Genomic DNA, 24484 nt, shown 5'->3' on the forward strand with positions numbered 1-24484 from the left:
GTTGGTTTGGTGGAGTGAGCCAAACCAACTGTGCAAAGAAAGAGATCATAAGCGGCGACAATTAGCGCTAGCTGCCGTCTTGACTACGCCATCATTGTCAAAACACCCACGAGTGAGCCGCGAGTCTGTCAGGGGGGCTTTTAATGAGTGTTAAGCCCTTGTCGCCACATGTTCTCTAAACAGCGAAGAGTGTTTAAGGGAAACTCTGTTGTCTTGGTGGTAAATGCATCGCGCGGCCGCTGACGGCGGTTCATTTTCATGGTAATGAGGGATGGAAGGTTGGCGTAGCCTCTTAGGCTCTAACACAGCTGCTGCGAAGACATTTGTTTTAGAGGCATGATCTTTGCCCTTAAAACTAGTCATGTATGGAGACAACTCATTGCGATAAAGCTAACGGGGCCGCTTTGTTATTGAGGAACCTTGCGTTGACCTGTTGCACTTTAGACAACATAAAAAGCAACACAGCTAGCTATTGATCCAGAGAAAGTTGAGAGATAAGGTTTAGAAAGAAGCCTCACACGTATGAGGTTGAACTCGGGTACTCCGTTGCGGTGCATGGTGCTGAGGGCGTTCTGAAGGATCCTCCACGTGACCGTCTTGCCGCTGCCAGTCTTCCCCACTATCATCGTTGAGTGTCGGGAGTTTTTGGTCTCGTACAGTTGAATTACCTTGGTCACGGTGAAGGGGGTCACCTGGAGACCGCTCAGACGAATCTCTGCCTCTATAGCCTCTTTCAGCTAGTGATAAAGGGAAAGAAAACGTGTGTAAGACGTCGAAATTCTGATAACCAAATATGTGCTAATTGCTTCATAACATTGCATAAACTCTTTCCATGATGGAAAAACATCCCTTCGGTGGAGGTGAATCTCACTGAAGCACTAAAGACAAATGAACTGGCAAGAGGTGGGCGGCCATCTTAATAAAAACACCCGCTGATACTGCACCCCTGAGTGAAGTCGCACCAACCAGAACTGCTCCAGAGGCACTAAAGCAGCCATGCTAAACTCTCGGGTTAATTTAATCTCCCTCTCGAAGTTCTCTCTCGACTCGTTAAACAGATGGAGAGGAGGAATAAAGGGATTGGCTCTGAGGCGCTTGTGCTGGAGTAAGGTGGAGATAAGGATGCAGGATGGGTAATATAACAGCAATAAAAACACTATGATGTGCATGAGTGGAAGCAGAGAAGGAGAAATATACTACTTTTTGTCTATGTGTGTGTGTGTGTGTGTGTGTGTGTGTCTGTGTCGCATTTGATTGTGGAAGGAGCAGGAAGCAGCTGTGCAGACGTTCTGAGGAATCTGCCTTATATCTCCAAACCTGAGTCGCAAACTCCATAAACTCTTTCTCAGAAAGAGCATTTGTCTGTATTCAGCAGAACAGGTTTAAACACTCATTTGGCATGTTTTACATAGCTAAATGTGTATTTAGACAAAGCATTAATCAAAACAACAGAAGGCGGTTTATTAAGCCAGGTTTTGAAGTGCTTGAAGATGGTTCTCAAACATTTTGAGAATCAAATATATCAAATACATAAAAGTTTTAGCTATGCATTCTCTATTTAAATAATTATTTTATACCTACTGTATACAGTTTGTACTAAAATAGAGATCCCTGAGTTGACCAGAGATAAAGTGTCTTGCTTAAAGAGATTTGACATTTTAAAGATATTAAAATGTTTTCTCTTTCCCAGTCTAAACTCCGCTGGGGAAAAAAAACCCTCTTACAACAGCCAGAACTGATCTTTAGCTGGTCTAGCTGGACTCGCAGTCTAGCCAAGCTAGTGTCCAGCGCTGGTTTCCCAGCCTGACCAGCTGAAAAATGACAAAATCCTTCTAAAACCTCTCTAAAACAGTGGTTCTCAAACAAGGGGCACCCAAGAAGTCATTAAATTATTTAAATTTAGTTATATTAAAGGGATAGTTAACCCAAAAATGAAAATGATGTCATCATTTACTCACCCTTAAGGCTACTAGGGCAATCAATGGCTACAGTCAACTGTATTCTTCCAAAAATAATCTTTTGTGTTCAACAGAAGAAATAAATTCATACAGGTTTGTAACAACTTGAGAGTGAGTAAATGATGACAGAATTTTCATTTTTTTGGGGGAAAAAATTAAACAGACTAAAAAATAAAGATGTACATGGAGCCATGGAGTCAAAAAGGTTGAGAAACATTGCTCTAAAACCAGCCAAGAGACCAGGCTGACCAGGATGGGAGACCAGCTAAGACCAATAAACCAGCCTAGGCTGGTTAAGATATTTTCTCAGCAGGGAAGTGCAGAGACAACTATAAGCAAGTCATTTCTATGGATGTCCTGAGTTAGAGTTATTGGCGCAGACATTACACTACACTACACACTTCAAGGGCACAAAGTTAAACTGGGATATCTGTAACTCTCCAGCCCACAGATTAGACTGTCTTGGCTTTAAAACAGCAACCTTTTGGGTGCTTCTCGGAATATTATCCACTAAGCTCCCACTAACACCTTTGCATTGGCCTTTATCTGTGTTAAAGAAGTGGACTGTGTGAATTGTGTGCAAACAGGGCAGGAAAATATCTGCAGGCTTTAATGGATCTTTTGAAAGGTGTTTCAGTGAGAGAGAGCCTGTGTGAGAGCGGTTCACTGAAAAATAGGATGGGTGTAATCAGAAACACACAAAAAATATATGCTTTTAAGAGCTGTGAGAGTCAGAGCACACATTCATACACAAATAGACACAGACTTTCGGTTGCTTTGTGAGTCCATTATGAGGCCAGATGAACGCTACGGGACATGCTACCTTTCCGTAGTCGATAGTGGGCGTTTCCACGGCAGGGAAAAGATCCTGGATGATCCCGTTAAACAGTGGCAGATCGACGGAGGTTAGTTTAGCAATGTTCATGTCCTTCATAGACATCAGCAGGATCTGAGGTCAAAGAGTATGAGGAAAAAAAAAAGATGTTAAATTAGCTTAATACATCTTCAAAGCTAAGGTAGGCCAGCTTCACTTAACCAAATGTCAACCTTAATTTATGAGCAGGAGACCGCTCTGGTCTCAGATACATCTGAAAACTGCCCTTCCTGCTCTTCTGTAATCAAAAGCAGTAGCCATACTGCTTCCGAATGACATTTATTTTAACAAGCATACCTTACACATATGTGAACCTTTAAATAAACATGGGGCACCTTTTCCATGGGTGATGATACTGAAGTAAAGAGAAAAAGACAGAGAGTGGCAAGATGAGCACTCATGTGGAGTCCTTTTCGACTTCTCTTTTAAGGTTTTGTCCCCTTTGATAAATTTTTTATCACATCCAGAGAGGAGCACGTTTTTGTGACATGTCTCTCTCAGCATTAGCACTTCACACACACAAACTCACTGATAGTTCAGTGCACATACACACAGAAACTGTCTGTTTCACTGAACGTGCACTGAGGCGTATTCAGGTGGAGCAGGACTCTGAGAGGAATGTTTCTGGATTTATTGGATGCTGCATATTTGTGTGCCTCACCTCTTCATCGACAATGTCAGGACAAGCTCTGCGCTTCTTTCCAGCATAGCGAAGCAGAGAGGTGAGAGCTCGCAGGCCGAAGTCATAGTGATCCTGTTTGGACAACTGCTGCACTGCCAGAGAATACAGAGTGAAGACCTTCTTAGCCAAAACCTGAGAGAGAGACAACAAGAGACACAGACTTTATTTTACAAAATACAATGATAATATGATGAGAACACAATTAGCATGAGACTGCATTCACAACCCATTAATATTCTTGAGTGAAACTGGAAAAATGGGGGAGAAAAATTTAGGCCAAGAGCTGATTTTGTCTGTTGGGAATTGTTTGGATCGTGAAAAGTTCACATACGAATTTTCTAAAATAAGTCCAGGAGCATCTGGTAAGAAAAAAAGAGTGTCTACAGTTCGAATTGACATTAACATTAAAGAAATCTCTTAAGAAAATGGATCATGTGACCTTGAACACCCACAGCTAACAGAAACCATGGGGAGAGGAATAGTAATGTATCTGACAGTAATACAGTAATATATCAGACGGGCAGATAAGGAAAGAGCATGAGAGGGAGTGAGAGGGGTGTAAATGAACAAATTCAATAACCTTTATTGCATCATTTTTTCATCTATGAAGGAATGGAGATCAAGAAATCAAAATCAAAGTCAGTAAGACGAACAACCTCAAGAAAACACAATGATTCAAAAGAGGTTTGCATTCAAAAAGGTTTTGTCGAATTTGCAAAAATGTATTGTGTTTGGAGAGCTTAAGTAAAAAGTGTGTTACAAACCAATCATTAATGTTTTGCGTTGAATGCCACAGTTTTACAGCAGGATTTCCCAAACCCCTGGGGGCTTGTGAGGGAACTGCAGTGGGTTCCTGAGTTGATGAAAATCTAATAATTAATTAAAGCGATTGTTCAGCAAAAGTAAAAATTCTCTCATTAATTACTCTCTCATGTCGTTCCAAACCCGTAAGACTTTCGTTCATCTTCGAAACACAAATGAAGCTCTTTTTGATGAAATCAAACATCTTTCTGTCCCTCCATTAACAGCTACACAACTGACACTTTAATGCTTCAAAAAGTTCATAAAGAGATCGTAACAAATCTGTATGAAATGAGCGGTTTAGTCCAAAATTTCTAAAGAGACACGATCGCTTTATATGATCAACAGATTTAATTTAGGCTTTTAAATTAGACAAAGGAGCTTAAATACACATGCTTAATGCCCAGAATGTAATTGCATGTTAGCAATGATTCACCATGTAAATTTAACATGAATAAACTATAAGCAGTCTGAAGGTAAGATGTAATTTATGAAATATTATTGGAAAGACAACAATTAAAAGCACAATTGTTTTAAAATGAACACAATGGGTGCTATTTATGTGTGTGATTGAGAGAGCGACAGAATGCAAAAAAGGCTGAAGCATACAAGTGAGCGTATGTGTGTGTCCATGAATACCGTGAATATGTAACAGAAGGCAGAAGTCAGTGTGTGTGTGTGAGGGTTACCATGTCAGCTCCGTTTCCACACCGCCTGCTAACAGTCTTACTTACACCGGCACAAACGCTCACGCGAGCACACACACAGAAACACGCGCCAAAGTCACGCTAGGCTGAGCAGACTATGGGCTCGCAGGGGACGGTCATCTCGCTGTCAGTTATGGCTCATAACACCAAGACCTGCACACTCCGGTGCGTCGGGGCAATACTCTCCCGCTCTCTCTCTCTAACACGGCCGGCATTGATATGTCCATTTCCTTTCATTTGCAAAGGTAATAGTTCTCTCTCGACAGCACGCGATGATTCTGCCGTATTGACTATGCAGATGGGTGTCTGGAAGAGGGCCGAGTATGCCGGGACAATCAAATCTGCCATTGACATTCTGTGCTTGGCTAGGGCCGGTGCTGGTTCCCTTCCCAGCTCTCTTAATCTCAAATCCATTATTTGTAATTCTGAGTCCAATTCCCCATGCCTGTGCCGCTGCCAGCCCGCCGGGCTTGTGTACGGCATCAACAAATGAGGCTTCCCGTTTGGAGCGCGCAGGCAGGGGGAAGAGAGGGGACGCAGCCAGTGGAAACTTGTGGGATTTGGTCAACCACAGGGGTGTGTGTTTGTGGAGTGTGTGTTTGAAGGGGTTGGCATTATGCATCGGTCGGATGTCTCTCGCGCACATGCGTGCGTAAACTCACAATTGGCATGCCTGCTGCGTGTTGGAGGTAATCCGATGGCAGGATCAGCCCCCTGGAGTGTGTAAGTGTGTGTGTGAGCCAGTTCATCTGTGTTTGCATAACTGAGTTGATCTCCGCCATCTTCAATAGAATATAATATCCCATAATAAGCAGCTCTCTCAATTCCTTCAACAACTGTTTTCTTCATACACTCTGAACTTACAGAAATGACTCAATTATACAATATTAATGAGTGGAATTAGTGGTACAGACATGAATGATGCATTTTTTTTTTATGGTTGAATTGGTGTTAATCATGCTGTGTAGACAGCCATACAACTTTCAGAATAAATATATCAGACTGAAGCTGTGTGTGTGTGTGTGTGTGTGTGTGTGTGTGAATGTACCTTGCAGTTATTGAAACCCTCTGCAAAAAGCGTGATCTCAGCTATAAGGGTGGAATCTGGCACTACCATAGAGATCGGCCGAAACATGGACTTCAAATTATCAGGCAACTCTGTGCGACCAGCGTACCCTACAGAAGAAATATACATACACAGACAAGAGAGGAAGGTAGGCAATGAGAATCACAAAAGCACAGACTAAAACATATATTGCCAACTCTATAAAGATATTAAAAGGGATAGATTAAAAAATAATAATAATAATAATTCTGTCAACATTTACTCACCCTTATATTGTTTCACCTGTATGACTGTATTGAGTGGAATATGAGGGTGTGTTCACACTTGTAGTTCGGTTCGCTTGGATCGCATTTAGTCCTGGTCTGCCTAGCGTTCACATTGGCATTTTAACACTAAAGGCATGGGGATATTTTCACAACCTGATTGGTCGGCTTTTATTACACATATTTCATGACTTACCAAACATCCAAAACAATGGCGAGTGCTGTGGATAAATGCGCTCGTTGTGTGTGCGTAGCCTAAATAGGATGGTATTTTGACCAGCTGAGAACTTGTGAAGAGTTTATATAATATGTGAAGGAGTCAAAACAGTGAGACACCTCCGTCACACACACACAGATCTGCCGCGAAGAGACACGGTTCTGATGCCTGTACCGAACTGTGATGGGCAACATCGCGACTGTGATGAGAAAAATAGATACGCTTGAGCATTCTGTCTATTTGAGTGTCCCATCTTGTGACATGTCCTATTTTTGGTTCCTTTACATGTCTTTGGTCCGTGTTGCGTTCATATTTCAGTTGAACTGCACCAGAGTATCTTTTCAGTGTCTCGGTCCGCTTGTTTGGTGTCACCAGGGTTCAGATATCAGCGTTCACACTTATTAAAATGAACCGCACTAACAGAGAAATCACACCAGGGTTCGTTTTAATCCAACCAAACATGACAAGTGTGAACACACCCTAAAAGAGGAATATAAAAGATTTATTTTACTCATTGCAAGTAAATGAGGACTTGGGCTGTCAATCTCTTAAAAAAAATGAATAAAACCCCTAAAAGTATTAGAAAATTAATCCATATAATTTTTTTCTGAAGCCATATAATATGAGATTGTCTAAAAAAACAGACCAAAATACAGTTTATTCACTGAAAATCTTGACCCTCCCCAGTTCTCCTTGGTGCGAGATTTCATGAATTAATCAAACAAACAATCAATTGATCCAGTTTCAAAACCAATCTGAATTATTTGTTTAAGAATCAGAATCAATGTCATAGCATTGAAGACTGAAGATTATTTGTACATAATGACTTAAATGTCTGTTTGTTTCAGACAAAGCTTTTTGGTGCATTTTTGTCATTAAGGTGCTTGACAGCCTCAGTCCTCATTTACTTTCACTATATGGAGAAAAAAATATTTGTTTTGTGTTCCACAGAAGAAAGTAAGTTGGCTTGATGGAGAAACATAATGGTGAGTTTGAGCACCTGGGTTCATGGTGATGAAGATTCCACAAGACCAGACCAAGTTGATCTGTCTTCCCTCAAAGGTGAATTTGTTGAGTCCCGCAGACAGAGCAGACAGGATCGACAGGATCTGCTGAGCCACCACGGACAGGACCTCAATGTTTATCCGGTTAAACTCATCAAAACAGCCCCACGCACCTGTCTGGAGGGAGACATAAGCACATATTCAGCAACACTACATCAACTGTTATTGAGTTTAAGTGCTTGAATGATGTGGTATAATGGATACCTGAGCCAGCCCGGAGTACATGCGGCCCATAGATTTGAAGTCCAAGCCCTCTGAGCAGTTAACCACTATCACGTACATGCCCAAAGATTTACCCAGATCTTTAACCGTCTCTGTCTTCCCAGTTCCAGCAGGGCCTTTGGGAGAGCCGCCCCGGTGCAGATGCAGCGCTGTGGTTAAAGTCATGTAACACCTACACAGAGAACAAACACATTCTGTAATACATACATACATACACTGACATATATGATATTTACACATTTATAATGTGTTCTGACAAATCATGGCTTGTTAAGGCAAAAACATGCTGTAGATATGCATGGAGTTGGTTACTTTCTTTGTTTATCATGTTTTATTGACCATTTTATCCTTAAAGTACACCACTAAAAGGAAGATTTGTAACAAATAACTTCTGGGAATATGTCTTGGCAATTCTTAGGGCTAGAATAGAAACAGGGATAGACACACTGACACACTGAAATTCACTCAAATCACATGAATCCGTAAGCGCATACACAGATGGAAAAGAGACAGACAGGCTTAAGCACATTGTCCATGTCCTTGAGTGGGCTTAAGATGTCACCCTCTCAACATAATAAACCCGGATTAGATTCTTCCTTTCATTCCACTGGAGGCACGTTCTGTGCTGATTTTTTGCAGTCTCTGAAGGCACACTACAGGAAATCCGCCATTGACTCCTGACTCCACTTCCTGGCTGGAATCTCTGCATAATTTCATGTAGACAAAATTATTCACATTTCTGTTCTATTATCACACAGAGACATCTGGAGCTCCTCTCTCTCTCTCCTCCTCTATGTGCAGGTGTGCTCTACTGATGGGGAGGTAAGATCTTGACTGATAAGGTTAATGACATGATCCCTGTCTCTCACTCATAATGACTTGGATAATGGCTGAAGTCAGATAACAGCATCAGAGTCCCCATGATGATCATTACAAAGCAGCTGATCACATCAGTCAAATGCAGGAGTTGGTTGTCACACAATATATTGTTATCTCTAGTAATATGAGAGTCATAGTATAATATGAGAGTGTGGGTGATTATATCTCAGCCAGAGGTCTTGGTGGTGTTAATGCATCAACAGTGACACCCTGGTAAAATTCACTGTTATAAATGTACATGAACTCAAATAAACATATCAAGAGTGAGAGTATAATACTACATGCTTCACTCGGATGTTACTGTGTTCTGTCTGAGGGAACTGGTTATCAGGGCCTGGTTGCGACAAAGCCCTCAATTTAGAAAATCCAAGTTATAAGGTTAAGGATACACTAGGTGAAACATCGGTTGGAAGAAAAAAGGTCGTCATTAAGTGTTTCCCCTTAATTGCTTAAGTGTTTCTTTAAGTTCTGTTCGGCGGGGCATTTTAGGCTTGGTGGCATCGGTGTGCGTGCAAGTGTTCATATTTTAGGATGCTCTGTGATGTCTGCCAGACCCCTTTAAATTATCTCCATAAATCAGATATCGTTGTACAGCTGTATAGTTGTAGTAAAGGTCAACAGTCCGTTATGTTCTGTTAACTGTGTAGGAGATTTCGTAACTAAACAACCGACGTTTGTTGCACCGCTCCTAAAGAGATCCCTGACCTCAGGGATACTCTTTAGTCAAATCACTGGAGGGGTTTCATGCAACCGGGCACAGACCTTTTGATTTAAAGCTTCATTCATAAAATGCTTATGACAAACATATAATGTATGAATTTCATTACAAAACTAAAATAAAAACCATAATAATAAACTCAATTAAATTTCTGAAATGGATGAGTTGGACAAGAAAGTGAATTAAAGCAGGCAGTAAAGTGCCTAGCATAGAGTATATGGGAACTAAAAAAAGCATCTCTTCATAAAGAGGATTGAGAGAATGTTTGGTGTGTGCATTTATAACAAAGAGTGGCTCATTTCTCAAAACCCTAAAATATAAGAGTTTTTGATTTGTTCAATCACCACATAATGACTTGACTTTTATTCCAAAAAAATGGAGAAAAATAAAATAAAATAATGAAAACAAAGTGTCCAAACTTCCCACCATGGGGGACTTTGTAAAATAAAGTGTATTTTTATATTCATGACATTTAAATGTTTATGACATTTTTTTTATTTTTCATTACTTGTGACATTTAAAACATTCAGAATTCACGCACCATGTACTTCTGAAATATCTATTACTACCGGTATATCTTTTTGCAGTGGACAGATAAGTAACTGGCAAAATCCATTTTTGGAGGGGACGAAAAAAAAAGAAGATTGAAAATGATTGCAATCTTTTCATGAATTTTATTCAAAGGTTTTTTATATGTTAAAATAAGGGTTTTTGTTTTAAGATCTGCACTATACCAAAGACTTCATATATAGAAAGACAGTGCACTCGTATTACTATGAATGGAAGAAATGTAATGCCCTATATGGCTGAACAAGTCCCGCCTTCTAAATAAAAGAGCTAATCGCATGCGCATTGGCTACTCCAGCCTGAAAAAATATACTTTTTTAATGCTATCTGAGCATAAGAAACCACATTTATGATACAGTTGTTGTCAGATTTCATTGGTGACTGCAAATATGAAAGCTTGCTGAACAGCTTTGGAGAATTTGATGTTTCCCAATTCAAAGAGATAGGAGCTGTACTTGCATGACTAAAACAGCTGCCCAAGAGGCGTTTCAAAGATGGCCGCCGAGTGAACTGACTTGCCTGAAAGGGTTTTGACTGTACATATCGTTTCCAATTGATCATGTGTGTTACCTGTCTGTGAGGGGGGTGATGACAAGACGACCAGAGTTGCCCAGGTACTCGTAGCCATAGCGAAAGTGTGTGTTGGTCTGTTTGATGACACAGTCGTCTACATCCTACACACACAGACAGAGACATTTAGACTGTTGTGTTGATGACCTTCTGCCTATTCTATACGTTTTCTCCATGCCTTCATCCTGTCTTCCCCCTAACCTTTTCCCAGTACAGGCGTAGTTGGCACAGCCAGTCAAAGGCGTTGACATCACAACAGCCCGCTTTGGCCAGTTTGCTGATGACATCACGGGCGTGGACCTCCACGGTGACCAGTGCGACGATCTTCAAGCGCAGAATCTTCGTTAAGTTCCCTCGTATGGCTTCAGAGTACTGACTGAGCATGGACACCTGGGTAACACAATGCAAACACTCATTATTAGAAGACAGGCACACTCAGATGCAACGCAAACTAATTTTATGGATCAGGGGTTCCAGATCAAACCTAGCCGCTGTTACTCCAAACATACTCGGTAAACATCAGCTGAGACATGTAATGTAAATGTAAATTAACATCAAAAAAATCCCCACCTTCCTTAAGCCCAAAAAGCCATGCTCTGAGACTAAATCTCAATCTCAAAGACACAGAGACAGGCCTAAGCCATTCTCTGTGTCTCACTGGCTTTGGCTTATAAGATGTGATTGGATTAAATTCATTTGAGCTGCCGTCCTTAATTAACTTGTGTATGTAGTGTATCCTGTGCTCCAAGTACAAACACACATTAAATGAATAACTCATTTGAGTGAAGTCAGTAGTGTTTATGGAGTTCATCCACCAGTTATTAGCAGACTCGCATTGAATCTGTGCCCGCATGACTCCACAGAGAACTCCGCAGATTTCTGCAGAATCAAACACCTGTCATTCCCAAAATTCTACAAATCCCCTACTGTTTGTGTTTGTTAATTAAATATTAGGGATAATTTTATTTTGCTTTCACAGCTACTAACAAGTGTGTAGTATCCTCAGCTTTATTTAACACCATGTTGTAAGCCATTCCAGAGAATCCTACAGATTTCCTTCTAAACTGGCATAGAAAAAGGGGGCAAAGTCTGCAGATTCTGTCTAGATATTCCTTTTTGGATTCAAACACTCTTTCACCTGTCGCTGGTGGGGAAAAAACGTAATTGTTGGATTTGGTATCTACAGACCTTTATTGTACATTTAATACAGGGAAAATCCACCTATTGCAACCATCTTTCTTTCCCAATAGGACAATGGCAGCATAATTCTATATAATTAATAAATTGGCCTTTCAGGTGTTTGAACCGGTGACCTGTGAATCACTAGCTCAAATCTGTGACCGCTCAGCTCCTCTCACCTGTTTCTTCTTTAGTGATTTAAGGGCAGATTTATCTCCTCTCTCTTTGCTGGTCATGAGGGCTCTGGTGACATCTGTGGTCCACTGGATTTGACTGGCTGTGATCAACATCTGTAGACAAGCAAAGCACATTTTGCTGTGTAATTGCTGCATGTACACAGACACACACACACACACACACACACACACACACACACACACACACCTGTCCTGGCCAGTCTCGCACCCATTTGCTCCTCTTTCCTGGCATCTTCTTGAGAGCCCCGGAACAGTTCTTCAGACAGTCCTTCAGATTCCAGCGCATGGTTCGCTCGACGTCACACAACCACGCCTACACATACAAGACGAGAAGCTCAATGGAGAATGCATTTGTCAAGAAAGTCTGTGTTGGACTGTGTGTTGGAAACACACCTCCACTGGCCCCTCCAGAAGAACAGGATTAGTGAAGTCAACAAACTCCCCATCAGCTGAGAACATCCCACTGGCCTCCGACTTGCTGTTACTGATCCCAAACTACACACACACACACACATACAAACAAAGAAACAGATTATTAAACTAATATTCATGCTGAATCCCATACATTTCTGAAATGTCAAATATATACAAATAATGTGATATAAAATTGCTCAACTGCTCATACAGTATAAGATTTTGGTTATGTCACTCAGCTCTAGTGTACGTACCTTGTTGATGCGAAGACTTTTGATGTTGTCAAAGCACTTCTTGAGGTGCGGCTGTACAGCGTCAGGGTTGCGTGACTGACCCAGGATCTCCAGGAGGTCATCGTTAGACAGAAAGTAAAATCGAGGAAAGACCTGCCGTTTGGTCTCCAGGTACATGTCCAGCGACTTCTGAATTTCCTCTAACCTAGTGTTCATTTCTAAGAGCTTCTCTAGAAGACCTGAGACCACAGAAAAAAGGAACATACATGTGTTCTTTATTACCAGTTTTTACATTTTCACATCTTAGTATTCAGAACTGTAACACATTTTTCCAGTAGAAAAATTATTGGGAGAAACTGTCAATATGTCAATATGAGAAACTGGAACAACGCTCAATATGTTGACTGTAGAAAAGGAAGTCCCTCCTTTCAATCTAAATAGTGTTATAGATGTTTAGCATTGGTTTCCATTAGCAAGAACAACCTATACAAAACAAAATGTTTAAAAACTGATGTGATATGCTAAAAGATGCAAAATAGTTGTTTATAGTTGTCACATTTTATTGACGATCTAAAATACGTTGTTAAACAGTAGGATCTGTACTCTCAATAAAATAATACTAGAATAATCCTAAAATACAAGGGAACCCATTTGCCCATATACTGTATGTGTGTGTGTGTGTGTGTGTGTGTGTGTGTGTGTGTGTGTGTGTGTGTGTGTGTGTGTGTGATGGCAGTATTTCTACTTTGCAGTTGTTCTGCATTTACTGTACATGTTTTTTTCCACTCTAATAAAAAGAAAATCAGGAGGGAACTGTAGGGGGTCAGTGAGAAAAAAAAGCTAATCATTAAATCATTAAAAAAAATCAACCAACATCAGAGAACTGTGAACATGCACATTTCCTGTTAAATTATTGAAATATTAACTATAATATTAATTTCATCGGGTACTTTAAGTAAATATATAAAAGAAAGTTTAGACTGACAAAAAAGTCTGGAAATTTCAGTAATGAGAATGATGGAAGTTGCAAAAAAAAAAAAAGTAAGATGCCTGAATGAATTATGCTTGTACTTCAGTGTCATTAAAATAATTCTGCATTGCAAAATTCTTAATGATTAACCTGTTTTATGTTCTTTATGCAAAATAAAATATTTTCCCAGGTGAAATGTGACCTGGACACGTTTCATCCATCTGCCCAGGAGTGTTGCCAAGCTAGCGGTCAACTGAACTGACTTTCTCCAGTCAGGCATTTTTTATCATCCAGCACCATCCCTTTATTACCTGAGTGGTGTGTTCCTCTGAGAGCATTTTTGTCCTCATTGAGTCGGCCCATGATGATCTTCCAACTGGAGTTGATGTCATCAAACTCAGCCGTCTCACGAACCAACTGCTTACGTATGTCATCTGCCAGAAAGATGTTCTAAAGAAAGAAAAACGGAAGAATGTGGTAGCAGACAACCGAAACGAAGAAAAGCACAGAAGGGAAGATAAAAGAGTGTGGTGCTCGGTTGGAGCCATCACAGGTGTGTTTACAAACACTAGTACACACAGGGATCCAGGCTGACAGCCACGGTTTACTCTCCTCATCAGCTGCAACAGAACAGATGTGTGACTCTGAACTCCGCTATGTGTGTGTGTGAGATGATTATCATTTACAGTGAAGTGAGTTTGTGCCTCACATGTAGAGAGAGGACCCCTCTGTGATCTAATGTGACTGGTGTTTATTGAGAAAGAGCCGGGTGTGAGGAAGGTCAGGAGTGTGTTGTGTATAGCTGGATAATGTAACTATAGTCTTTTAAAGCATAAGAGAAGCATTTGAATGATTAACATGCTGTATAAAACTGTAGGAAGTGCTCTGTGTGTGTGCGTACCTCTAGATACATCCACTGCCTTTGTACAGTGAGGATCATTTCAATGACTTCCAGCACCAGAGACAAACAGCGTTCCCAGTGGTCAACTTCCTTTTCAAATGCTTTGGCGAAACGAGATGCTTTCATGACAGAGAGTGTCACCTGGTTATCCTCCAGAGCCTGGAACACTTCCTCTGTTCCCCTGAGTACACACACAAACACGCACACACATTTTAGAAGTCATATTTGTGAGAACACGTCAGAGACCAGGGGATCTCAACCAGGTGACCGGGTCCCACTAGGGGCCTTGGAACACTTCCAAGGGGACCGCAAAAGGGTTTAAAATAATAAGTCCTAAAATAAGCTAAAACATATTTTATTTGCATTTGTTCTTTCAACAACTGTCATTTAAAACCTACTTTATCATAATTGATAAGCAAATTTCTAAGGCCTCTTATTTAAAACTTCTGTCATCTGATTGTTAATTCAAACCTTTTTAGCAAGTACAAAAGTATTTTAGTATAATTCTAAATATGTCCCCCTTCAGGTCATGGTTACGGAGCCCCTAAAGGTGCTCATGAGAAACTATTGCGTGTGCAAGGGAATTTGTATTTGGAATTTCCAGTTTACAATTTCCAGTTTAAGTATACTATAACCTATTTCCTTTGTGCCTTAGCCATCTCACTAGAAAGAAAAAGAGTGCATGGAGGCACAGTGCTGGGGAAAGTTACTTTTCAAAGTAATGCATTACAATATTGTGTTAATTCCTAAAAACTAGTTAATTGCACAACTTAGTTTGTTTGTATGGAAAGTAATGCATTATGTTGCTTTTGAGTTACTTTTTCTCACCCGGGCTGGACTTGCTTGTTTGTTTTTTAACAAAAAAAAGTTATATTTTTGGCAAATGTAAAGGCCCTTTCTCACCAAAAGTGCAAATGCAAGTAAATGCAAATTCACATCTGTACAGTAGAGGGCGCAGCTCAAACAAACCTTTCAGCTGTGCTGCTGTTCTGTTCTGGATTGCAGAAGAATAGGACACAGGAAAAGAAAGTTCATAACTTCAACACTTCAGCAATAAAGCCGAAAAAATTAAACAAATGTGATGTTTATCTAAAGTCATTTTTACTTAGCATAGTTAAATTGGATCATCAAAGGTCAGTAGCAAATACATCGTTTAATAAAGTGAGATTAAATACATAAAGCATATTTGTGTCATTTAACATTTAGTTATTGCAGGTTTGTGTAATATTCAGAGACTGCATTTCACTGTTTTTATTCATTTTAGAGGAACACCGAATCTGATATTAATAAATTCATACATTTAGGGCCGTATTTTAACGATGTGAAACGCAAGTATCAAACGCGAAACACAAGTAACTTTGTGGGCACAAATCTAAAATGGGTTGGTCTGAAGTAGCTACTGTACATTATTCATAGTTGTGGTTTGGGCGTAACGTGCAATAAACCAATCAGAGCATCATCTCACATTCCCTTTAAGAGCAGGCACGCTTGTTCCATGGCGGATTGCTATTATAACGGCAGATTTGCCAGGCACACGCCAGGAGCGGTTCACAGCCGAGGAGACTGACGTTCTCATCAGGGCCGTAAAACACAGAGAAGTGACATTGTATGGGGATTGGAGAAACCCACCCAAATTAGCTTCGGTTAAACAGGCGTATAATAATTTGGGTAAATGTGTAAGCTAGATTTATGCCTATTTTTTCACATCTTCATGGACACAACAATGATTTCCCTTGAGTGGTAATATTTTTCCTTGTAATGATGTATGGTTTGCAAAAATGGGAACTGCTGCGTCTGTGTGTAGATGAGAAAAGCAAAGTGTATGCGTGTTGTGCACACGCTACATTATGGCCAAGCATGCGCCCTTAAAATAGCATATGAATAACATGCGCCACTGACTTTAGACTAGGTTTTTCCTGGTCAGTGGCGGAATTGTTTTCTAAACCTGCAAAATAGCATCAGGGAACGTTTGCGCCGAAACACGCCTCCTCTTTAAGCTGAACCTCCCCCGGTAGTGCAAGTTCATTCCCTAATTTACCGATGTGTGTCTGTGGAGGGAAAAGTCCGCTGTGCGCGGGTGCAAAATAGGAATGATACATGCGTTGGTGTACAAAATAAATTGCGCTGGGTGAAAGATAGGGCCCTTAGTCTAGAACTACTCTACAATAACCATCATGTTCACACACAATGCCTCTGCACTTACTCACAATTTCTCTCAACATGTGGACAGAAGAGCTGTCAGGCAATAAACAGGAAAACAAAGTAACTTGCATTTCTTATTTAAAAAAGTAACTTAGATCTCTTTTTGTAAATTTAAAAATAATGCGTTATTTACTAGCTTGTAATTTTGCTTGAAAAAAGTAATCTGATTACGCAACTTGCGTTACTTGTAAAGTGTTACCCCCAACACTGTGAAGGCACATGAATTAACAGCAATCTGTTTGCTCAAAATGTGGCTTTCATTAGGGCAGTGCTTGTAGGCTAATATCAAGGGCTTATGTCTTTAACACATCCTATGTCTCGGCTGAGAAAACACGCCGTGAAATAGGCTGATGGCACAATACGGATGTGTACATTGTCCAATTTGCCAAGTTCAAGGGTCCATAAAAAAAGATTGGTACCGTAAAAAGTGCTCAAAATTTTAATTTCGTTAGAGCAGTTGCTCTAGTATGAGGATGAATCTACGTTTGTCACTTATTGATGTGTGAGCCTCCCCTTTATAACGCAAAGCTCCCTTCAGCCCTCTATGTCTCTAGGCGCTGCTAGCAATAGTTAGAATGGAAGGAATTCAGCATTTATTCGCCACTTGTAAGTTGCATTTTACTGTACCAATGTTTTTTAATTGCCCGTTCAAGGTTTATATGGGACAATATAAATATACTGCCCTAACGAAATCCACATTTTGAGCACTTTTAACTGTTCCGTTTTGTGACGTGGTTTCTCAGTCGCCACAGAGGATGTGTTAAACCGGACATCAGGTCTTGATATTAGAGGTACTGCCCTAAAGAAATGCCAAATTTTTAGCAAAAGATCCCTGAGAATTCACGCATATGCTAAATCATCCATAAACCGGAAATTGTAACACGCTAGCATGCAAAAAATTCAAGTGAGCACGTATAAAAAGTTTCTCATGAGCATGCAACAGTTACGAGTGCACACACGAAAGTTTGTATATTTTTTATGGTAACACTTTAGTTTAGGGTCCAATTCTCACTATTAACTAGTTGCATATCAGCATGCATTTTACTAGGATATTGGCTGCAATGGTTTTCATACTAAGATTATAGTATTTACTAAACCTTACCCTCACAATCGAACCCTCACGCAACCTGTTGACATTAGACAATCTATCAAAACATGATTTATGAGCATTTTAAATAGCCAGGACTGCTTCAAACGCCAGTTTTTGATGATCATAACTATGGCCAAACATGTACACGTACACAAAGCATATTTATAAAAGGCACATTCACAATAAGGCACATTCACAATACAACTGAAATATAATAAGGTAATATAGAGCGCTCAAGGTTCTGTCTGTTATTCATTTCGACAAACTACCACACATCCCTTTCTCTGGCGCGCACACAGCTCGATGTATGAAGCAAACAAAAGAGAGGACAAAGTGAACAGCAGTGGCTCTCGACCCCCCTCCTCGGCGTACTGCGTTGCCATGGCAGCAGCCTCACGCGCTGCCGCAGCCGTCTCCATGCCAACGGCACCTGATGTCCGCATGCACACGCAGAAACACACTCACATACATTCACGCGAGCACACGAACCCGGAGGAAAGACACACACACAGGCACAAAACATGTCACACATCTCTTGATTTCTCAGATTGAAGCCGCAGGTGTGTGTGTGTGTGTGTCATTCATCTCTGTTTGTCTCTCCATCTCCCCAAGCTCTAACCAATGCCGCTGCATGCAGAGTGTGTGCATATGAGCAACGGAGGAGCACTGCACACACACTTTGCACTTTGCACATCAATGTCAGTTGGTGAAGGGCACAAAAAAAGTGAAAAAGATAAGTGTAAATGCCTTAAAACAACCTCTTCACACTCTCTCTCTGAGAGGGAGCACAGAGCTGACGGGAAAGAGAGAAAGAAGAAAGGAGGAGAGAATAAGAGGAGGTGAGTGACAGGCGTGGGCCACCTGACCTCCCGAGCGACAGCATGAAACCAGGCACAATCTCTGGCCTGCGGCACCTACAGACACACACTCAGAGGAATAATCTGTCTGTTTTCCAGTCCAGGCAACATGACAGACACATATAGCATTCGACACACATCACTGAAGCAGCGCCGGAGGGAAAAACACAAGTGAAGTCCAAGAGCATTTATGGTGGAGGTGAACGCCTTTGTCTGTAATGACTGATATTAGCGGAACTTGCAGTTGCATTTCATGAATATTTTAGGAAGGAGATCAACAGGTTAGAGCACAAAGACAAAGACACATTCTCTCATGTGCATTTGGTATCATTTAAATTAGATTAAATATTTTTAATAGGGTTGCCCCCTAATAGTTGACTGACCATAAGTCGATGAGAAGCAGGAGAGTTGCAGGAAAAAAAACTCCACAGGAAGTGGCGAAGTCACGCAGTCCGTGAGGGACAGATCATTAACGGTGGGTTCGTGTGGTAATTAAAGTATGTCGAGCAGGAAATCCAAACATTCACCTATCATCCATCGACTTCAAATATGGCTTATCATTTGAAACATGTAAGTAGCAGCAACTGTACATAACTGTAATGTTAACCTAGATAAATGTGCGCTATTAGGAGCATATCCAAGTGTTTGTGTGGAATGTGGAAGCTAAAATATTAACGCGCTTCCTGCATGACATGGAGGCGCCGGCGCTATCACTTGCATTTTTTCCTGGTAACAGCGGAAACCACTTAAAATGCTCATTATTATTAATTATTATTACTCATATAAATAGTCATTATTGGTCATGTAATGCATCATTCGAAACTGTAATGCTGCGTTCACACCAAACGCGAATTGAGCGTCTGGAGCGAGTGATTTCCATGTTAAGTCAATGTAAAGACGCGTATCTGGAGGTCCTGCGGCGCAATAGACGCACCTAGCACTTGCCCCTCCCACAAGAAGCGAATTTCACCTTGAATGTGCATCTATTTTGCTTCAAATGCTCGCATTATACACGCGTATCCAATTCGCTTTGGACACGCGAGTTCAAGCGTCCAACTAGACGTGATAGAAGCGAATTTGACACTCAATTCGCGTTCTGTGTGAAAGCAGCATAAAGGGTCTACTTTTATTTGTGTAAACTCACAATAAAAACAAAACGTTGTGCTTTTGTAAAATTAAGAAAACAAACAGATTGCGCTTTCTGCCGTCTCAGTCTCCGTGAACAGGAACGCGTCACAAAAATGAACCAAAATTCCAGAGTATAGGCTACTTGCCTCACAGACATGACAAATATATCTATAGAAAGCTTGAAATGTCTACTTTTAAATTAATTAATTTGAATCGAAAACAAATACTCTCTGATTATGCAATCCGTATGAAAGGTGCATTTCTCATTAAAGACGCGTTCACTACTGCGGAGATGGAAGTCAGCATCGTCAACTGACACTGACTCAGAAAACACTAGTTTATTAATAAACAATTAAAATGGCTCCTTGCTATTTTGTCCAATTTTATTGCTTTTACGGAAAGCTTTATGTGTGCGCTTGAGCAGGGAATAGGCTATATATTAAGCCCCCCAGTATATATTTAAGTAATTCAATTCATATAAACGTGCCATTAGTCGACTTAATTGCTTAAATAAACGACTACGAGTCAACTAGAAAAATCTTTTGTTGGAGGGAAGCCCTAATTTGTAATATATAAATTACACTAGTTTGCTAGTTTGGGGTTGGAAGGTCGGTTTTCGCAAAAAGTCTGTTATGCTCACCAATGTTGCATTTATTTGATCAAAAATAGAGTAAAAAACAGTAATATTGTTAAATATTATTACAATTTAAAAGAACTGTTTTATGTTTTAAAATGTAATTTATTCCAGTGATCAAAGCTGAATTTTCAGCATCATTACTCCAGTCTTCAGTGTCACATGATCCTTCAGAAATCATTCTAATATGATGATTTTCTGTTCAAGAAACATTTCTGATTAATAATAATAATAATAATAATTTGTTACATTTATATAGCGCTTTTCTGGGTACTCAAAGCGCTTATTGTCGATGCTGAAAACAGTTGCACTAATTATTCTTTTTTAGGAAACTTTCAGTATTCTGTCACTTTTAAACAATTTATTGCATCCTTGCTGAATAAAAGTATTAAAAAAATCTTACTGACCCCAAATTATATTCTATTATGCTCCATTTAAGTATGTTTCTTAATATAATTGGAACACGACATAAGAACTCTGTGAATCATAATGCAGCTTTAATCAAGTTTAAGTGCACTTATGAGGACTTGGTGTTTTGGCCTGAAGCCACCATAAAAATACAGCACAATAAACTCAAGTTATGATGGTTGAGAAAGAAGAACTCATGCAAGTACGCTCTGCCTTTCTGCATGCAACAGTATATGAATAAATGACACATAATGAGCTCCTGCTCACAAACTTTTGGAATATGATCATCATTAAAATCATATATCAGAATATAACAGGATATATCCAAAGATGAATGGCAGAAAACCTGTTTAAACCCCCACATACAGGCAGTTAATATGAGCTTCAAGCCATTACAGTATAAGTGGATTACAAAGTCTATAACTCCAGAAATATTTCATAACTTTAATCCCAACATTACTGATCAATGTATAAATTTGCCAGTTGTTTGGCTGTGGAAGAGCTTAAAGAAAAATGCAAATCTTTTATCTGTGGAAGTGGTTCAACACTCTTTAATTCACCCTTCATTAAGGATACATGACATTTATATTGTTTCTAAAAGGTTTCGAAATGCCCTTCTTTTGAACTTTCTATTTATTGTAGAATCCTGAAAAAAATTTCATGGTTTCCATATATGTATATTATTTCAACATTGATAATAATAATAATAATAAATGTTTCTTAAGCACCAAATCATCATGTTAGAGTGATTTCTGAAGGATCATGTGACACTGAAGACTGGAGTAATGATGCTGAAAATTCAGCTTTAAATTACAGGAATAAATTACATTCTGAAACATATTAAAAAATAATTATTTTTTCTAATAATATTTCACAATATTACTGTCGTTACTGTGTGTTTGATTACATAAATGCAGCATTGGTGAGCATAAGAGACTTCTTTCAAAAACATTATAAAGAATCTTACCAACTTACCAAACTTTAGCATACCCAATATACTGTATGTATATTATTTGATGTATCTACTTAATTTTTTTCCCTTTTATATATTGGTAATTTTGTTTATTATAGTCTACTGTTGCTATCAATTTAATATAGTTAAATATGGATGAAAGCAGTACAGCGCGGCTGCTCTCACACACACTCAGAAAGGTTGTAAATGATCACCTCTGCTTTAAGTGATCACACACTCAGCCCGTGTGCCGCAGGAACTCTGATTCAGACCAATCACAGGAGCCGTACTCTCAACTCTTTCTTTCTCTCTGACTCGGACTCACACACATGAACATTAGCTGTGGGAGAGGTGCAGTGATGACAGGATTCATTCTCTCGGTATCTCTCACACACTCACACACACACACACACACACACACTGCATCTGTCTCATCACATCATCTAACTGTGTGTCTTCACTGCAGGCTGTTCTCAGAGGAGCAGCAGGTGAGAGAGCGGACTACATTACTACTGCCACAGAATTATCACATATACACAAGCACATACAACTAGCTATCAAAATAAGGGTCAATGTCCTTAAAAAGACAGCAATATTTGCATTTAATGTATTTGCATTCAGTATATTTACAATGTAGCCATTTTTTTAACCGTATAAAATAGGCATGTTGCCCATTTATGACAATTACTTGTACTAAATAAACTAAAGGAAATTCTACGCACAATTATGGCTGTTACCTATCAAATCAACATCACCATATAATCTAAACGAGCTGCAAATAATGAGCAAGTTATCAATAAAATAAGCACGGCTGGAATGCTTTGACATAATTTAGACTGGTCCTTATTTAGGATTCTGTGGCTCTATGCTGTCTGTCACAGTGGATCTTATATAATCACTGTTTTAGAGTGTAGGATTTCTTCATATCAAGTGTTTTCAAAGCTAATTTAATTATACTTTGATCAAAACCCACTTTTATTAGTTCCACCTTCACCAGTAGTTGCCTCTGAGACAGTAAATGCAGATATTTGACAGTCACTACAGCAGTGGCGTAGGTTTGATTTTGAAATTGGTGGGGATGGGGACATCAATATAAATATATTTTAAGTTTTGATCGAAATTATTGCTAAGGATATATCAGTGTCACTGGATATTGGTAGGGACACGTCCCTAGCGTCCCTACTAAATTCTACGCCCCTGCACTACAGTGTCTGACTGCAGTCACTACTACCACAGTTACCACAATGTCATATTGCAGACAAGAAAAGATTCATTTACTGTACTATGCTATTCACATGAACATATCTAGGACTTTTTGTCATGTCAAGTGTCAATTTAATTTAGGACATACAGTCATTTTAATTATAATCACTACAGAGTACACACTAATCCAATGATAAATAAATAGATAAATAAATAAAACACAATATCAGGCACTTAAATGCATGTTAACATGTTACAAATAAAATAGGGGACATCCAGTAAAGTTTTGTCAGATTTAAATTAATTATAAAAAAAGATAAACAGCATTAAGGATAAATAAAGAGAATCACCAACTAAATGTTCCCTCTGTATCTCCATTTTTGAAGTTTTTTTAACAAAACTTCAAACATGCTCATAGATCAAGAGTACTTATTTATCTCTCCCTCTGTTTCATAGCAAACACAATTCCATAACCTCTTTGAATGAGTCTACTGTGTGTGTGTGTGTGTGTGTGTGTGTGTGTGTGCGCGCGCTTTTGATCAATGACTTTTCCATTCGCCCCGCTGTCAGGCAGGAGTTCATCAGAGAATGCTGAAACTCATATTTACTGCAGGGTAGAGAGTCCTGCAATGCCCTTTATCTCTCTTCCCATCTCTCTCTCTCCCTGAGCCCAATCAGGGGGCTTGTGGATGTTAATTGAATTGGGCTGGGGGTCTCTTTCTAATGTGCAGCAGATGGTCAGGACATTCCTGCTTCCTTTATCTCACACACACATACACGTGTATACGCACATGTAAACACACATATGCACACACACTAGGTGGCAGTGTTGTACTACCCGGGCCCAATGAGTCACGCTTAAAGCCCTAAAGCCATTATGAAGCAATGACTGCTGATCATCTAGAGAAGTGACCATGGGTGCGTCTCAATCAGCCCTTGTTGTACAACGTCACTCGACTGGTATTTATGAACAACAGCAGAACGTTTTCTCACATTTATTTTTCTTACATATACCTGCAACTTTTCAGTCATAAATTAATTATAAATGTTAGCTAGATTATGTTTAGTACCTGTCAAGCAATGTATGTTTAGGCTGCAATATAGTTGAATAGTTGGCTCACGTGATTGTTTCGCACTTCAGAACTTCTGTTAAGGGAACATAGTGAGCATAAATGCTCCCTGGTTCTCACAGTGCATTGTGGGACTTTTTAGGGAGCAAATGTTTTAGTGCACTGGAAGGATTTTGCCTTTAAAACGGCCGTCTCTAACATCAGAGCCTTGACTTGTAGAGAGCTGATCGAGACGCACCCCATGTGTGAGTTAGAATGTGTAGCTATGCTCTCTGCTTATACAGTCAACTTAGTCTTGCTTACCTAAGTACACAGCCTACCTAGACCGTGTACCGGCGTTCAAATTGAAGCCGGTGATGTCTAAAAATGCTGTCTACATAGGCATCTCACTTCATTTTGAACAGCTTATTGTTACTAGAAAATCACACTAACACACACACAGACACACTTTTTTAGTA

At 39.7% G+C, this 24484-nt stretch overlaps 1 protein-coding gene across 1 annotated transcript in view; it reads right to left on the reverse strand.

Annotated features, from left to right (window-relative positions):
• dnah2 (dynein, axonemal, heavy chain 2) overlaps nucleotides 1-24484 on the reverse strand; it is a gene marked incomplete at its 5' end in the record, with an annotated part of 122658 nt that overhangs the window by 60289 nt on the left and 37885 nt on the right. Inside the window, 14 exons of the mRNA XM_084109614.1 lie at nucleotides 519-737; nucleotides 2782-2907; nucleotides 3494-3646; nucleotides 6071-6198; nucleotides 7569-7749; nucleotides 7837-8026; nucleotides 10589-10692; nucleotides 10790-10978; nucleotides 11947-12057; nucleotides 12152-12277; nucleotides 12358-12459; nucleotides 12633-12850; nucleotides 13893-14031; nucleotides 14483-14663. Coding sequence (XP_083965740.1) covers nucleotides 519-737; nucleotides 2782-2907; nucleotides 3494-3646; nucleotides 6071-6198; nucleotides 7569-7749; nucleotides 7837-8026; nucleotides 10589-10692; nucleotides 10790-10978; nucleotides 11947-12057; nucleotides 12152-12277; nucleotides 12358-12459; nucleotides 12633-12850; nucleotides 13893-14031; nucleotides 14483-14663 — 2167 coding nt within the window. The remainder of the gene's footprint in view (nucleotides 1-518; nucleotides 738-2781; nucleotides 2908-3493; nucleotides 3647-6070; nucleotides 6199-7568; nucleotides 7750-7836; nucleotides 8027-10588; nucleotides 10693-10789; nucleotides 10979-11946; nucleotides 12058-12151; nucleotides 12278-12357; nucleotides 12460-12632; nucleotides 12851-13892; nucleotides 14032-14482; nucleotides 14664-24484) is intronic.

This window comes from Abramis brama, assembly GCF_963993115.1.
Source record: "Abramis brama genome assembly, chromosome: 3".
NCBI lineage: Eukaryota > Metazoa > Chordata > Actinopteri > Cypriniformes > Leuciscidae > Abramis > Abramis brama.